General features: G+C 37.4%; 1 protein-coding gene across 5 annotated transcripts in view; it reads right to left on the bottom strand.

The window, feature by feature from the left end:
• Window positions 1–14,159, bottom strand: part of iqck (IQ motif containing K) — a 78,335-nt gene that overhangs the window by 8,897 nt on the left and 55,279 nt on the right. For 3 of the 5 annotated variants that reach the window (XM_052021359.1, XM_052021356.1, XM_052021361.1), the window contains 2 exons: window positions 8,537–8,621; window positions 1,932–2,046 (listed from right to left, as the gene is read on the bottom strand). In XM_052021359.1, coding sequence (XP_051877319.1) covers window positions 1,932–2,046; window positions 8,537–8,621 — 200 coding nt within the window. Of the gene's footprint in view, window positions 1–1,931; window positions 2,047–8,536; window positions 8,622–14,159 lie in introns of those variants that run through there. The other 2 variants (XM_052021357.1, XM_052021355.1) reach the window with 1 other exon arrangement.

Raw genomic sequence — 14,159 nt, 5'->3', positions numbered from 1 at the left:
GCTTTATCCCTCCTCATAAAAGTCACTCTGTCCTCTGTGTCAGCCATAGTGTGTGTTGCTGCTCTCTCTGCACGAAGGGGAGTATGTTCTTAAGGGCTGAGGCCCCTGCAGGATTGTAATGTAAAAAAAGTATCAGCAGGCACACTAAATTGGGTGAGGTGCTTGCACAAAATGTGTTTTAACACTCGATTCTGTGTGTAAACCATGCCGATAATTTTTTAAACATAAAACTTATCAAATTTCTCAAATGTTTGTGGTTCCTTTGATTTGTCATTTAGGGCAAAATGTAGCAGCTATTTAGCACACTGAAAAAGTCATTTTGCCATTTCTAATTTATAAAGCCTGCTGCAATAAAAATACATTTTAATTTCTGGGGAAGTGAAAGTTGATGGAAGGAAATTCTACTCTTCACTATTTTTGGTGAAATTGAAATGTATTCTTTATAAAGACGTTTAAATTGCATTGAGGATAGAAGAAATCTCTCTAGCTAGGTCCATCATTCAGGTGATGCAAAATTTAGCACATATGCTACCATTTACATATTCATAGATTTGTCTAATTATTACTGTAAATGAGATCTTGCCAAAATAACTGCAAATACAGGCAACCTGTCCCTTTATGGCTGAGAGGACAGCACATCAATGGAGCCAGAACATGCCTGCAAGCAGGGCAATGATAAGTCTCATTGGCTGAGGAGGTATCTCAAGCTGATAGCCTGACTTGGAATTTCTGAATGTCTGAGTGGTTAGCTGGATACAGGGTCAGGCATCCCACACCAGCAACAAATGATTACACATTGGGGCAAGAAAAATGGATGCGTAGAAAAAGCATTGACACATATGGGGCATCCACCTCTCCCACCAAAGAAAGTTATTTTCTTGATCAAGGAGGGATCTGGATCAGACATTTGCTTCATTGGCAGAATTCTTGACACTTGTTCAGGTAAGAAAGGGTCCTTTAACATGCGCTTGAGCACACCTATGTACTTCTGGTAATCCTTTTCTAATTGGACACGAACAGTTTATTCAGTGTATATTTTTGCTCCTATGTTGCAAAAGTGACAACAGACATGGATTGCATTGGTATCATTTGACCGGGTTCCTTAATGCTTGATATGTCATACACATTCAATTTCACACTGCATGTTACAGAATGAATCACATTTCAAAATTGACTTCAGAATAACTGCAGAAAGGACATACAAAAAAATCATGTTACACAACTGAATTTCTGGCATTTTTATTGGGGTGGGGGAAATGGTGCAGTTTTCTTGGCTACATTTCTATTTTCTTTAGGTCCTTAACACTTACAGAAACTCCCATAGAAAAAATAGTGAAAATATTCAGTCGTCAGTACGATTGTTAAATAGATATACTTTAATCAATGGGGACATCTTTACTATACCAAAATTCCTCTCAGGAGTTGGGTGGATACCCTATTCCCAAACTTTTGGCAAAAGTTCTCTGTGACCAGCCACTTTGCAGGTTTATACAAGAAAGCATAAAGAGCAACTTATAATTTTCAGTCCCATTAAAAAAAAATCTACTTCCCACTTTTTCTCCCTTACAATCTTGCATTGAAAATCTGTGAAAAATTCCACATAGAACTACAATGATATTGCAACAATGACTAACTGGCCAAGTTTCATTGGGACTGTTTAGTGTTAGTGAATGTTAACTTAGATTTGTGTATAGGATTGGATTTTTATCTTCTGTAAATCCAATAAGGTTACCTTAAAGCATGAAACATATCACATTAACTTTTCCATCCAGATATTCTGCTGGAGGTGAGGCACCTCATTTCTTTACTTGGCACCTCAGGAAGCCACCGAGTTGACTGACAGACTGACATTTGAAATGAGGCTTTTCCTGATATTCATAAGAGAGGGATACAATGCACTTACATATAACCATAATACAAACGCATTTTACCTTTAGATTCCTGTTCAGCCCAAAATTTAATGATCTTTTTGGTATAACCTCTGTTCTCTTCTCTCAATTCTCTTTGCCACTGACGTAGCTCTTGTATTTCTGAGTCACAGCGAACCTGCCATAATAAAATTCAGAAAAATTGTTAAATCTGACATTACTTGTGTTATTTCAGGTTACTTTAAAGAAAGTTCTGATGTCTTTTCTATTACTTTCTTAATTTATAGCACATACCTAGAAACTGGAAATCAAAAAACTGTAGGTACTGGAAATCTAAAATAAAAACAGAAAACAGTGGAACCATTCAGTAGGTCAAGCAGCATCTGTGGAAAGAGAAACAGTTAAATTTGAAATCCTAGACTGGAAAGGAGAGCAAACAAGTTAGTTTCATAGCAGAGAGGATGTGGCAGGGATGGGTAATAAATCTGATTGGGTGAGACCAAATGACATAATGTGGCAGTTGGGAACTCTTCATGCTGCCTTTGGGCCTTTTTGTGACAGTGCAGGAGGCCACATTCAGCGAGGTCAGAATGAGAGTGGAGTGGGGAATTAAAGTGTCAAAGTAAGTTTCTAGGACCAGCTAACTAGTTTTCTCTCCTTTCCAGTTATGATGAAGGGTCTTTATCCTGAAATATTAACTCCATTCCTCTTTCCATAAATGCTACCTAAGTGTTTCCAACATATTCTATTTTTATTTCATTGACATTTCTTGCATTTCCTTGAGTATAAAGACTTAAGGAGTGATCTATTTGAGGTACATAATATGATTAAAAGAGTTGATAGATACCAAGAAAGTAGTTGCTCTGATGCAGAGTTCAGAATAAGTAGGTATACATTAATATTATAGCAAGGCCATGGAGGGTTGGAGGCAGAAAGCAGTTCTCAACACAAAGGATAATGGAAATCTGGAACTTCCTCCCCCTCATATTACTATTGAGGCTAGGTCAAACTGACCACTTCAAAACTAAGTTTTCACCTGGCAAACATATTAGACCAAGACTGGTAAAGCGGATTTAAAATTCAAATCAGCAGTGATCTAGATGAATGCTGGAACAAACCTGATGTCCCTATGACAGCAAGGAAAATTTCATTCCAGTACATATTCAGACTTCAGTACAAGAAATGAAACCAACTGCTCAAATTATATTCATAAATAAAGTACACAAATATCAATTCTGTTCTCTTAGATTACTTGGTATTTTTCTATCTCAAATGTACTTTATCTGAATCAAGGGATAAGAGGCAGCACAATACTGTAGGAAGGGCATGACAGTAGTGTAGAGGGTGCAAAAGAAATACATCGAGATATTGTCTGGGATAGAGCCTTTCAGTTATGGATGGCCTGGGTTTGATTTCCTTGGAGTAGAGAATACTGAGGGCAGCTCATTGAGGTATACAAAATTATAGGGGCATAGGTAGAGTAGATAATAAGAAACTTTTCTCCAAAGCAGAGGTAGCTAAACCAGAGGGCAGAGGTTATGGGATAAGAGGCTCAGATGAAATCTGAGGAAGATTTTTTTTTTACCCAGAGTGTGGTTGGAATCTGGAATGCACTGCCAAAAGCTCAGACTCTCACAATATTTAATAATTATCTAGTGGAGCACTTGATTTGCCAAGGAAATAGAAGGCTATGGGCCAAATGCAGGAACATGGAATTAGTATAGATGGGTACTTATTGGTCATCATGGGCATGGTAGGTCAAAGGGCCTGGTCTGGATTGTATGACTCTTTGACTCTATGAATACCGTTGTATTCAAAATGGTTTGTTTCATATATTGGTAAGATTAATAGGAAAGGTCAAAAAGCCACCGAACAGAGGCTAAGGAATTCCTTACAGGTGGAAGAAACATCAGAGTCTGATCATCCTGGGCCACCTTCACACAACACCAAGCCCCATAGTACCCTAACAACCCTTTTCTTCAAAAAAAAAGGCAGAATGCCAATGACATGTGATTATCTTCACTGGAGGGATACTTCCTGGGATATTATGTAAAAGCAAAAGTAAAACCTGAACTTACATCAGAGCACTTTTCTGAAGGACAACATTACATGCCACGAAATTAAGCTTCTTAGACTGCCTCAATGTCCACATTTCCATTTGAAGGATTTCAAGAAAGGTGACACATAAGAAATTACTTTAAAAAAAATACATGGTATTGGGCATACACTGGCAAAGATGAAGCACTGGCTGCCAGATAGTAAACAGAGAATAGTAATAAGTGGATCAATTTTCGGTTGGGAAGCTGTGACTAGTGGGGGTGCTGCAAGGATCATTGTTGTCAGAAGATACAGACAGGTCATAATGACTTGAGGAGGACATTGCAGATAGAATAAAACTTGGAAAATCATGAGTCATCGACTGTGGTAGAAAAATAGAAAGACTGTACTTCTTTGACTCTAAATGGTGAAAAGGCATGTGTTGGTGTTCAGAGGGATCTGAGTATCCTTGTATGCCAACCACTGAATGTTAACATGAGGTACAGCAAGCAAGTAGAATTTCAAATAATATGATGGTTTTATTGCAAGAGGATTTGAGAATAAAAGTAGAGCTATCCTGCTGCAATTATATAGGGTTCTGGTGAAACTGCATTTGGAATATTGCGTACCTAGCACATTTCAATGGTTTTCTCAAACTATAACATATTTAAACTTAGAGAAAATTAGGAGTGGTACTGTTGACCCTTTCTTAAATTTGAGGAAGTTTGGAGTCCATTTATTCAGTATTTCCATATGATATAAGCCGACTTTTTTCGAATCCCTTTCAATAACCTTTGAATATAGAGGAGTGGAGCTATCGACATAATAATGTTTTTTTTAAACCAAAGAAATATCAGTCTAGTTTTTTCTTTGAAATTTTTGGTTTGCTTTTGTTTATTATTATTTTTTTTTGATTTGGGGGTTCTCTTTTCATATAATTAAATCTCTTTTCAATTTTTTTTGTACCATGCTCACTTAGCAAGAGAGTGGGAGGTCCAGATTATATTTTTTACTCCTTGTGAGTATATATATTAACAGTTATTATTGTTATCCTGATCTCTTCGCACCATATGTATAATCATTAATGTTATGTATATTAATTTGAATTAACTTGAAATTCAATAAAAAGATTGAAAAAGAAAGGAATATTGCGTATATGTTTGGAGCCCCTACCAAAGGAAGGACGTACTTGTGAATGAGGGAGGGCAGTGAAGCTTCACCAGATTGACTCCTGGGATGGCGGGTTTGTAGTATGAGGTGATCTTAAGCAGACCTGACCTGTATTGTCAAGATTAGAAGAAGGGGCGATCTCATTGAAATGTACAGCATTCTTAAGGGGCTTAACAGGATAGAAGCAGAGTTGATATTTCCCTTGGCTGAGAAAGAACCAGGCTCATGGTCTCAGAATAAGAATTGCCCATTCAGGACGACATAAAAAAATCCTTGATCCAGAGGATAGTGAATCTTTGAAATTCTCCAACACGAGAGGGCTGTGCAGAGTCAGTAGGTCAGTGTTTTCAAGATAGATAGAATTTTAGATATAATGGGAATCAAAAAACTTGGGATCAGTGGAGGAAACTGGTGGAAAAGTAAAAGATAAGCCTTAATCTTATTGAATAGTGGAGAACACACACAAGTTGGCTAAAGGGCTTACTTCTGCTTCTCTTCCTTATGTTCTTCAATAGGTGCATCTGGGCCCTTGGGACCAAGAAAATTCTGCCTTACTACCCAATTTTATTTTAGAAACAAAATGTTGACATTATGCAGCAACCATTAACCAGAGACAATTAATGAATTGTCAACTGCACGCTTCACTGCAAATAAGACTTGCAATTGACTCTTACAATGAAAAGCTGTTTAAAAAAAATCTGATTTAAAAACTCAATGACAGACAACCAAACCCTGATAACTGATGCAAGATAGAGTATAAACATCCACGGGTAAACTTCAAACAGAAATCTCAACAAAGAGAGGACATACAGTACACTGCAGTTATTTCAATGTCACAGCTCAGTTATGTAATACTCAATGGGAGAATGCTGTCTTCAGGCAGTTTGAAACTGCCCTAAAGATACAGCCTTGCATTCTGTATTACACCACATTTATTGCTATAGCAATATGACTTCCATTCCCAGCAGTCTACTTTCTCATGTTTGAATCACTGTATTCTTTGCTTCAGTTTTATTTAGGTTATTTGTGCTCGCCAACTTAATCTGTGTGCATTTTCTTTTTAGGTATTACAAAATGACATTTTCATCTTTCTTCTTTTTCTAACAAGTGTATCAATAAATTGCAGTTATTACTGCTTTTTCTCCCACTGTCAATTTGACATCATTTTGTTCAGTTTAAAGAAATTTGGCGGTCACTATCGCCATTTTAACAATTTCCAGCTAATATTATTCCAATTTAATATACTAAAAAGCCAACAGAAAAATATCATGGTTAACTCTCTAGAAAGTGTAATTTAAAGGAAATACAGAACTCTACTTTCTCAGAAGCTTAAGGAGATTTGGCATGTCACCAAATACTCTAACAAACCTCTACAGATGCACCGTATCCTGACAGGTTGCATTATAGCCTGGTACAGCAATTCCAACACATAGGAATGCAAGTGACTGCAGAGAATAGTGAACACAGTCCAGTCCTCTCCACCACTGACAGCACCTACAGGAGGTGCTGTCTCAAGAAGGTATCTATCTTCAAGAATCCCCACCATCTAGATCATTCCCTCTTCTCGCTGCTACCATCAGGCAGGAGGTACAGAAGCCTTAAGTGCCACACCATCAGGTTCAAGAACAGCTACTTTCCGAAAACCATTGGGTTCTTAAACCAACCTGCATGACCCTAATTCTACCTCAGCAAAGGAACACTACAGAGCATCTCTTGTATTACCATGGATTATCTCCAATTGTGTTTTTTTTACACTAATGTCTTGTTTTGCACAGTCTTCTTTTTCTCTTCATTGTCTTGCATAACTTATGTATAAATTATGTATAATTTATATTCTGTGTGTTGTCTGATCCTATGTGCCTGTGATGCTGCTGCAAGCATGCTTTTCATTGCACCTGTACCTCACCGTACTTGTGCACATCACAAAAAAAATTGACTTGATTGAAAGTATATGGATTTTTCTTTATTAGAACAGCTCAAACAATTTAAGTTGGTGGGTAATTCAATGCCTGGTCACCAAAGTTTATATTTGTAAGAAAATGAATAAATAACTGACAGTAACAAATTAAAAGTGACATTATGAATCAAAATTTTGAAAAGGAATACCCATCCAAACTTACAATTTTTAAGAAATTGCTAAACCCTTACAGAATTAAAAATAATAGCTTCTAAAAATGAAAAGAAACAAAATAAAACTAAAATGCATTGTTAATCTTTACATTACAACACGTCAAACAGGGTGGCTAGATTGCAGTCATTCCATCCCTTCAGCAAAAATCTGTTTTGAATTCTTATAGACTGATTTTATTAATGCTATTTTACACATTATTTCATCCATGCAAGCCTCATGTACAAGATGGATACTCCAGACCATGAACATCTTGAGATCATCAGTAATATTATTTGTTTAATCTTCAGATATTTGTTTGAGCAACAACAGGAAGCCCACATCAGTGAATAGGAGATCCAAACACAAATCTCATCAACAAGTCATGTAGATTCTGGAAACTGCTATTTGATAAATGCTTAATTGATTTTTAATCAGTCCAAGATTGTTTTAATTGAATATGATGATCTCCAGATAATTCCCTACTTAAAAAGAGCACAATCCTTATACAATTCATCCAGTTCACTTCCATTGTTGAATTTCTAATGCTAGATTTAATGTTAAATTTAATATTAAAGAATAATTATTGAGTTTTTATATTCTCAATAAAATAGATTTGATTTCAGTAGTTTTGCATGTGCATTTTTTTGAACTTATACAATCAATATGTATTGAAAACTAGTGCTTGAAAAAAAATTAAGTGAAGACCTTGGAGTAATTTCAGCCTTTATGCAAGTATGTGACTTTCATTCTTTAATGCGAGTTCCAGAGTGTAACCATACAGGAAATTGCAAATAAATGCCTAAAAATGTGCATTCAACTGATGTAATGTGAGGATAGTAGGGAGTCTATGCCCATTTTGTGCAAGGCCTCCAGGCAATGATATTCTATTAGACATGTGCTCTACAGCACTATGTTCTAAAGTTCAGCTCAAACTGTTTCAGTTATGCTGGTAAAGCTACTATTGTAAACCAGGACATAAAGAACACCCCTGTGCTTCTTGAATAGTAGTTTGGGATTTTCACTTACATTCAGATAAGAGGAGAGAATGGGTTCAGTTTAAATTCTCAGCCTAAACACAAAATCTCTGGTTATTCAGCCTGTTCCTCGTATGCCATTAGAGTGTTGGTTAAGAAAATATATTGCATTCTTTGAAGGATGATTGCAACTCACAACCTACTGGCTGAGGAAAGAGTAAATGTACCAGCAGTCCATTTTTAAAAAATGGTAACTACCAAATTACTTAAAAGTCAATGTAAATACTATGACAGTAATCTTAAAGTCTTTGGAAATTGAGGAAAACAAAACCCCTTTCAAAGATCTGGGAAAAAAAGTACAAGGTAAAGGACATTACCCGATATCCTCTCCAGAAGGACTGAATTACAAGAGCTGCTTCATCTTCTGACAACAAAAGAGACAAAGGGATTGGTGGGCGAGGACTGAAAAATAAGAAACAAGCCAATTCTTAATTATAAAATCATTGTAATATTATTCTATAATTTAGTGTTCTTTGATCCTCCCTCAAAAAAGAGTTAACAAATTCAGGAAGAGAATGAAGAAAATTAGGGAGAAAACAAATCGCTATTTGAAATAACTTACAATTCAGTTTCTGCAAGATTGTTTAATGACCAACATAATAGAAAATAATCACTTTTAAAAGAATCCAGAAAACTTAAATATTTTCTTCATAATTTCTTATTAATGGGTTTTGAAGTAAATCCAACAGGACATGACAACAGACCAATGAACTAAATAACCAGAGACTGCATATTATAAAGGTTTTAACTGATCAATTAGGTGATTCACTTGATTTGCCTCACCAGAGAAGGATAAACAACACAGCTATGCAGAGACATCTTACCAGGCCACATTGATTAGCAAGCATGATTGATCTGATCAGCAGCATTTTGTTTACAGTTCTATGGAAAAACAACCTACTATTTTTCCTTCCAAATAGAGACGAGATGGAAGGGTAACCAGTTATACTAACCCTACAAATAAGAAACAAAAATAAATGAGTGCCCCTTCCTCAATATTGTTGTGTGCATTACACAAAACAGCTCTCCTTTTCAATAACAGCACATAATTATAATATTTAGGTGCCTAGGAAATTGGTAATGCGCACCAGACCAATAAAGGTTTTTGAAGGCCCTGTGCTGCGCTCCTGTGTAGCACACATGGTACGTTAATGGAAGAAGGTAGTTATGGCATGGAAGGGATAATGGGAGGAATGGACTGAGGCATCAACTGGGAGGGGAATCAAGAACTCAGGTGTGGTAGTAGTGGTGGTGGGTCGAAAAGAGGCCACAATCAGCTGCTGGGAAAGAATTGTGTTGGAGAAAGAGTCAGCCTCACAAGAAGTTTGTAAGGATTTTAAAGAGGTCTAAGGGAAAGCCTTTGCAAGGGATAAAAAATAAGGGGCGCAGTGCTTTTTAACAAACAATATAACCACTTGCTATGAAGGCCTGGTTCTGTTTGAGTGGTACATAGCCCATGCATCCAAGGGTATATACTTCCATACAGCCCCATGCATTAGTGTACCGGACAGAGGACTTGATAGAAAATCTCAGACTCCTTAATTTGCATAGAAATCCTTGATTTTCTTTTTAAAAATATATTTTCATGGAAATTCAATTGCATACCACAGATTGTGCTATCTGATAAAATTTCTAGGTTCACATCTTCCAACTAATTGTAAGCAATTTTGGGAGGTCCAGCAGACTGTAATGAAGACGTGAGGAGACAACTTGAACACAATTTCCAAATCCACCATCTTGTTTCCTGGATTTCAAGTGATTGAAACAAAACCTGCTGAAATCAGTGAGCTCAAAAAGAACCTCATGACCAGAGAAAATCTGTTAATTTATAAAACTTTGCACAGCAATTATCAAGGCAATTAATTCCTTTACTGCAGTTTAAATAATTTCTGCTCTGGGAGTTTCATAACCCCACTGGTCAGATTTAATTGTCAGAATGATCATAGGCATTCTTCAAAAATCAACTAAAACAACAACAAACAGCTGTGCTAAAATCGGTTCGGGGTTCTAAAAAGTGATCAAAAAGAAGCTACAGTATGAGCACATTTTAGCACCTTGAAGTCTCTTCTTGGATTTAAAGCCAATCAAAAGATTTTAGCTAATGCTAAGCAAATTCCCTTCAGTAATTATGGTACATATTTGCTCCAAACCTTTTTAAGTAAGATGATGCTCATTAGAGTTGTTGAAATTAAATCAAAGATGACAAAAGGAGATTAATTTGTACTCTGAAATAAATGTAATTAATGAGAATTAAATGTTAAGTTCCCTGACTTCAAGATAGGTAGTGGCAGTGGAAATGCAGTATCTGAAGCTAGAAATAACATAAAGTTCCAGTTACATATGATAAAGGGTTAGTCATCAACCTTGCTATGAATGACCATGGTAGGAATATGGTATAGTTTCCTATTCAATTAATTAATCATTTTCCTCTTGAAATCCCCTCCAAATAGTATACAATTTTTTCTGCATAAGTGAACAGAGTACTGCAGATTGTTTAGCTGTGAGCAAGTGATGAATGAGATGAAGAAGATAGCATGAATTGCTGGGGAACATTGAAATTAGGATCAGGGTTAGGTCATTCAGCTCCTCAAGAGTACCCTCCCATTTAAAATTCATGGCGGATCTGATGACCTCCGCATTCCCGGATATCCACAGTAACTTTATCCCACTGCTGATTCTTAAGTATCTGACTACCCCTGCCTTAAATGTAATCAAACACTTTACTTCCATAGCCCTTTGAGGAAGTGAATTCTGAAGACTCACAACCCTCAGAAAAAGCTTCATCTCATCTTTGTCTTAAATGGGTAAACACTTATTTTTAAGCAGTGATCCCTAGTTCTAGATTCTCCCACAAGAAACAAACATCTTCTCCACATCCACCCTGTCAAGACCCCTCAGGATCTTATATATTTCCATTAAGTCCCCGTTCACTTTTCTAAACTCCAGTGGATACTAATCTACTCTGTTTAACCTTTCCTCATAACCTGCCCCTTACAGATATCAGTCTAGTAGACCTCTGAACTGCTTGCAATGCATTAAGTTTTTTTCAGTCAAGGGATGTAGGCTTTGCAGGCTGAGCCAGCATTTAATTGCCCTTGAGCGATGCCTTCGTGAACCACTGCAGTCCTTGAGGTGTGGGTATACCTAAAATGCTGTTAGCGAGAGAGTTCCAGGATTTTGACCCTGTGATGGTGAAGGAATGGTGATATATTTCGAAGTCAGGTTGGTCTGTGACTTGGAGGGCTACTTCCAGGTGGTGGTGTTCCCTGCTTTATCTGCCCTTCTAGCTGGTAGAGATCATGGTTTGGGTGGTGCTGTTTAAGGTGAGTTGTTGCAGTGCATCCTGTAGATGTACAAACTGCTGCTACTGTGCATCGGTGATGGAGTGACTGAGTGGCTATGGATGGAGTTCCTATAAAGTGGGCTGCTATGCTCTGTATGGTGTCAAGCTTCTTGAGTATTGTTGAAGCTGCACTCATCCAGGCAAATGGAGAGTAATCCATCACATTTTAGCCTTGTGGATGATGGACAGGCTTTGGGGAGTTAGGAGGCAAGTTACTTGCCACAGGATTCCTGGCCTCTAACCTACTCTTATAGCCTCATTGTGTATATGGCTACTCTAGTTCAGTTTCTGGTCAATGGTCACCCCCAGGATATTTATAGTGGGGGATTCAGTGACAGTAATGCCATTGAATGTCATGGGGTGATAGCTGGATTTTCTCTTGTTGGATATCCTCATTGCCTGGCACTCGTGTGTTATTTGCCACCAATCAGCCCAGACCAGGATAATGTCCACGTCTTGCTGCATTAGAATCATTATCTGAGGAGTCATAAATGGTGCTGAACGTTGTGCAATCTTCAGCAAATATCCCTATTTCTGACCTTACAATTGAAGGATGGTCTCTAATAAAGCAGCTGAAGATGGCTGGGCCTAGGACACTACCCAGAGGAACTCCTGCAGCGATGTACTGTGGCTAAGGTGATTGACTTCCAACCACCACAACCATCTTCACTCCTAGGTATGATTCCAACCAGTGGAGGACTTTCCCCCCAGTTCCCACTGACTTCAGTTTAGTCAGGACTCCATACTCGATCAAATGCTGCATTGACGTCAAGGGTAGTTATTCCCACTTCACCCTTGACATCAAGGCAACATTTTTGTTCATGTTTGGTGTAAGGCTGTAATGAGGTTAGGAGCTGAGTGACTTTGGTGGAACCCAAACTGAGCTTCTGTGAGAAGGCTGTTGTTAAGCAAGTGCCACTTCGTAGCGCCATTGATTATTTACTTTGGCAATGATTGAGAGTAGACTAATGAGGTGATAATTAGCCGGGTTGGATTTCTTCTGTTTCTTGTGGACAGGACATACCTGGGCAATATTCCACAATGTCAGGTAGATGCCTAAGTTGTAGCTATACTGGAACGGCAAGTTCTGGAGCACAAGTCTTTAATACTATTGCCGAATATCATCAGGATGCATAGCCTTGCTGTATCCAATGCTTTTAGCCATTTCGTGAGATCACATAGAGTGAACTGAATTAGCTGAAGGCTAGCAAATCATGCTGGAGACCACTGGGGGAGGCTGAGATGGATCATTCACTTGGCACTTCTGGCTGAAAATTCTTGCAGATGCTTCAGCTTTCTCTTTTGCACTGATGTGCAGGTCTTCCCCCTTGTTGAGAATGGGGATATTTGTGGAGCCTCCTCCTCCTCCAGTGAGTTGTGTATTCCTTAATCTTTCCCTAATTAAGCAATTACTATACACAGTACTCCAGATGTGGTCTCAATGTCCTATGTGAGTGAGGCATAACTTCCCTGCATTTGTATTCAGTTCCCCTAACAATAAACAAGAACATACTGTTAGCTTTCCTAATTATCTGCAGTACCTGCATGCTAACCTTTTGTGTATCATGCACTGGAGTACCCAAATTCTTCTGCACTTCAAGAGCTCTACAAGCTTTCAACATTCAGATAATGTGGTTCCTTTATATTTATTTCTTCAACCAAAATGAACCACACTACATTCCATTTGCTAGATCTTTGCCTACTCAGTTAATGTATCTATATCTCTTTGTAGCCTTCTTATGTCGTCTTTGGAAATTACTTTCCCTACAAGCAAATTTACCAATCTTACATTTGGTGCCTTCATCCAGCTCCTTTACATAAATTTTAAAAACTTTAGACTTCATCATTATTTCATGTGACATCCCACCTTTTACATCTTGCCAACCAGAAGATTACTCATTTACATTTACTCTCTGTTTACTGTTAATCAGCAATCATCTGCCAATGCCATACTGTCACCCCTTTTAATTTTCCGCAGTGATGTAGTACTTTATCAAATGCCTTCCAGAAATCTAAGTATAGTCCATCCACCAGTTCCTCTTTATCCACATTACTTCTTCAAAGAACTCCAATAAATTGGTCAAACATAATTTCAACTTCATAAGACTTCATGTTGACTTTATCTTGATTTTTTCTAAGCACCCTGCCATAATATCTTTAATTAAAAACTTCTAACATTTTCCCAATGACAGATGTTAAGGTAACTGGCCTATCATTTACTGCTTTGTCTTCCGTCCTTCATGAATGAAGGAATTACATTTTCTATTTTCTAATCTAATGGAATGTTCCCTGAATCTACATAATTTTGAAAAATTACAATCAAAGCACCACTGTCCTGGTGACTAACTTTCCCAATTTCTCCCTTTCTTACAATTCCCAATTTACAGCTACCTCTGGGATGCTACATATATCCTCTGTCGAGAAAACTGATGCAAAACACCTGTTTAATTGATATACTATCTCCTTGTTTTCCATTATTTATTCCCTAGACTCACTTTCTATAAAACCAAAACTTACTTTGCTAACTGTTTTCTTTCTCAATATCAATGAAAACATTTACTATTTCTCTCTATATTTCAGGTTACCTTTGTCTTGTA

The sequence above is a fragment of the Pristis pectinata genome, chromosome 8, assembly GCF_009764475.1.
Source record: "Pristis pectinata isolate sPriPec2 chromosome 8, sPriPec2.1.pri, whole genome shotgun sequence".
Taxonomy (NCBI): Eukaryota; Metazoa; Chordata; class Chondrichthyes; order Rhinopristiformes; family Pristidae; genus Pristis; species Pristis pectinata.
Note: the sequence above shows the minus strand (reverse complement) of the source record. Positions and strands in the feature narration are given on the sequence as shown.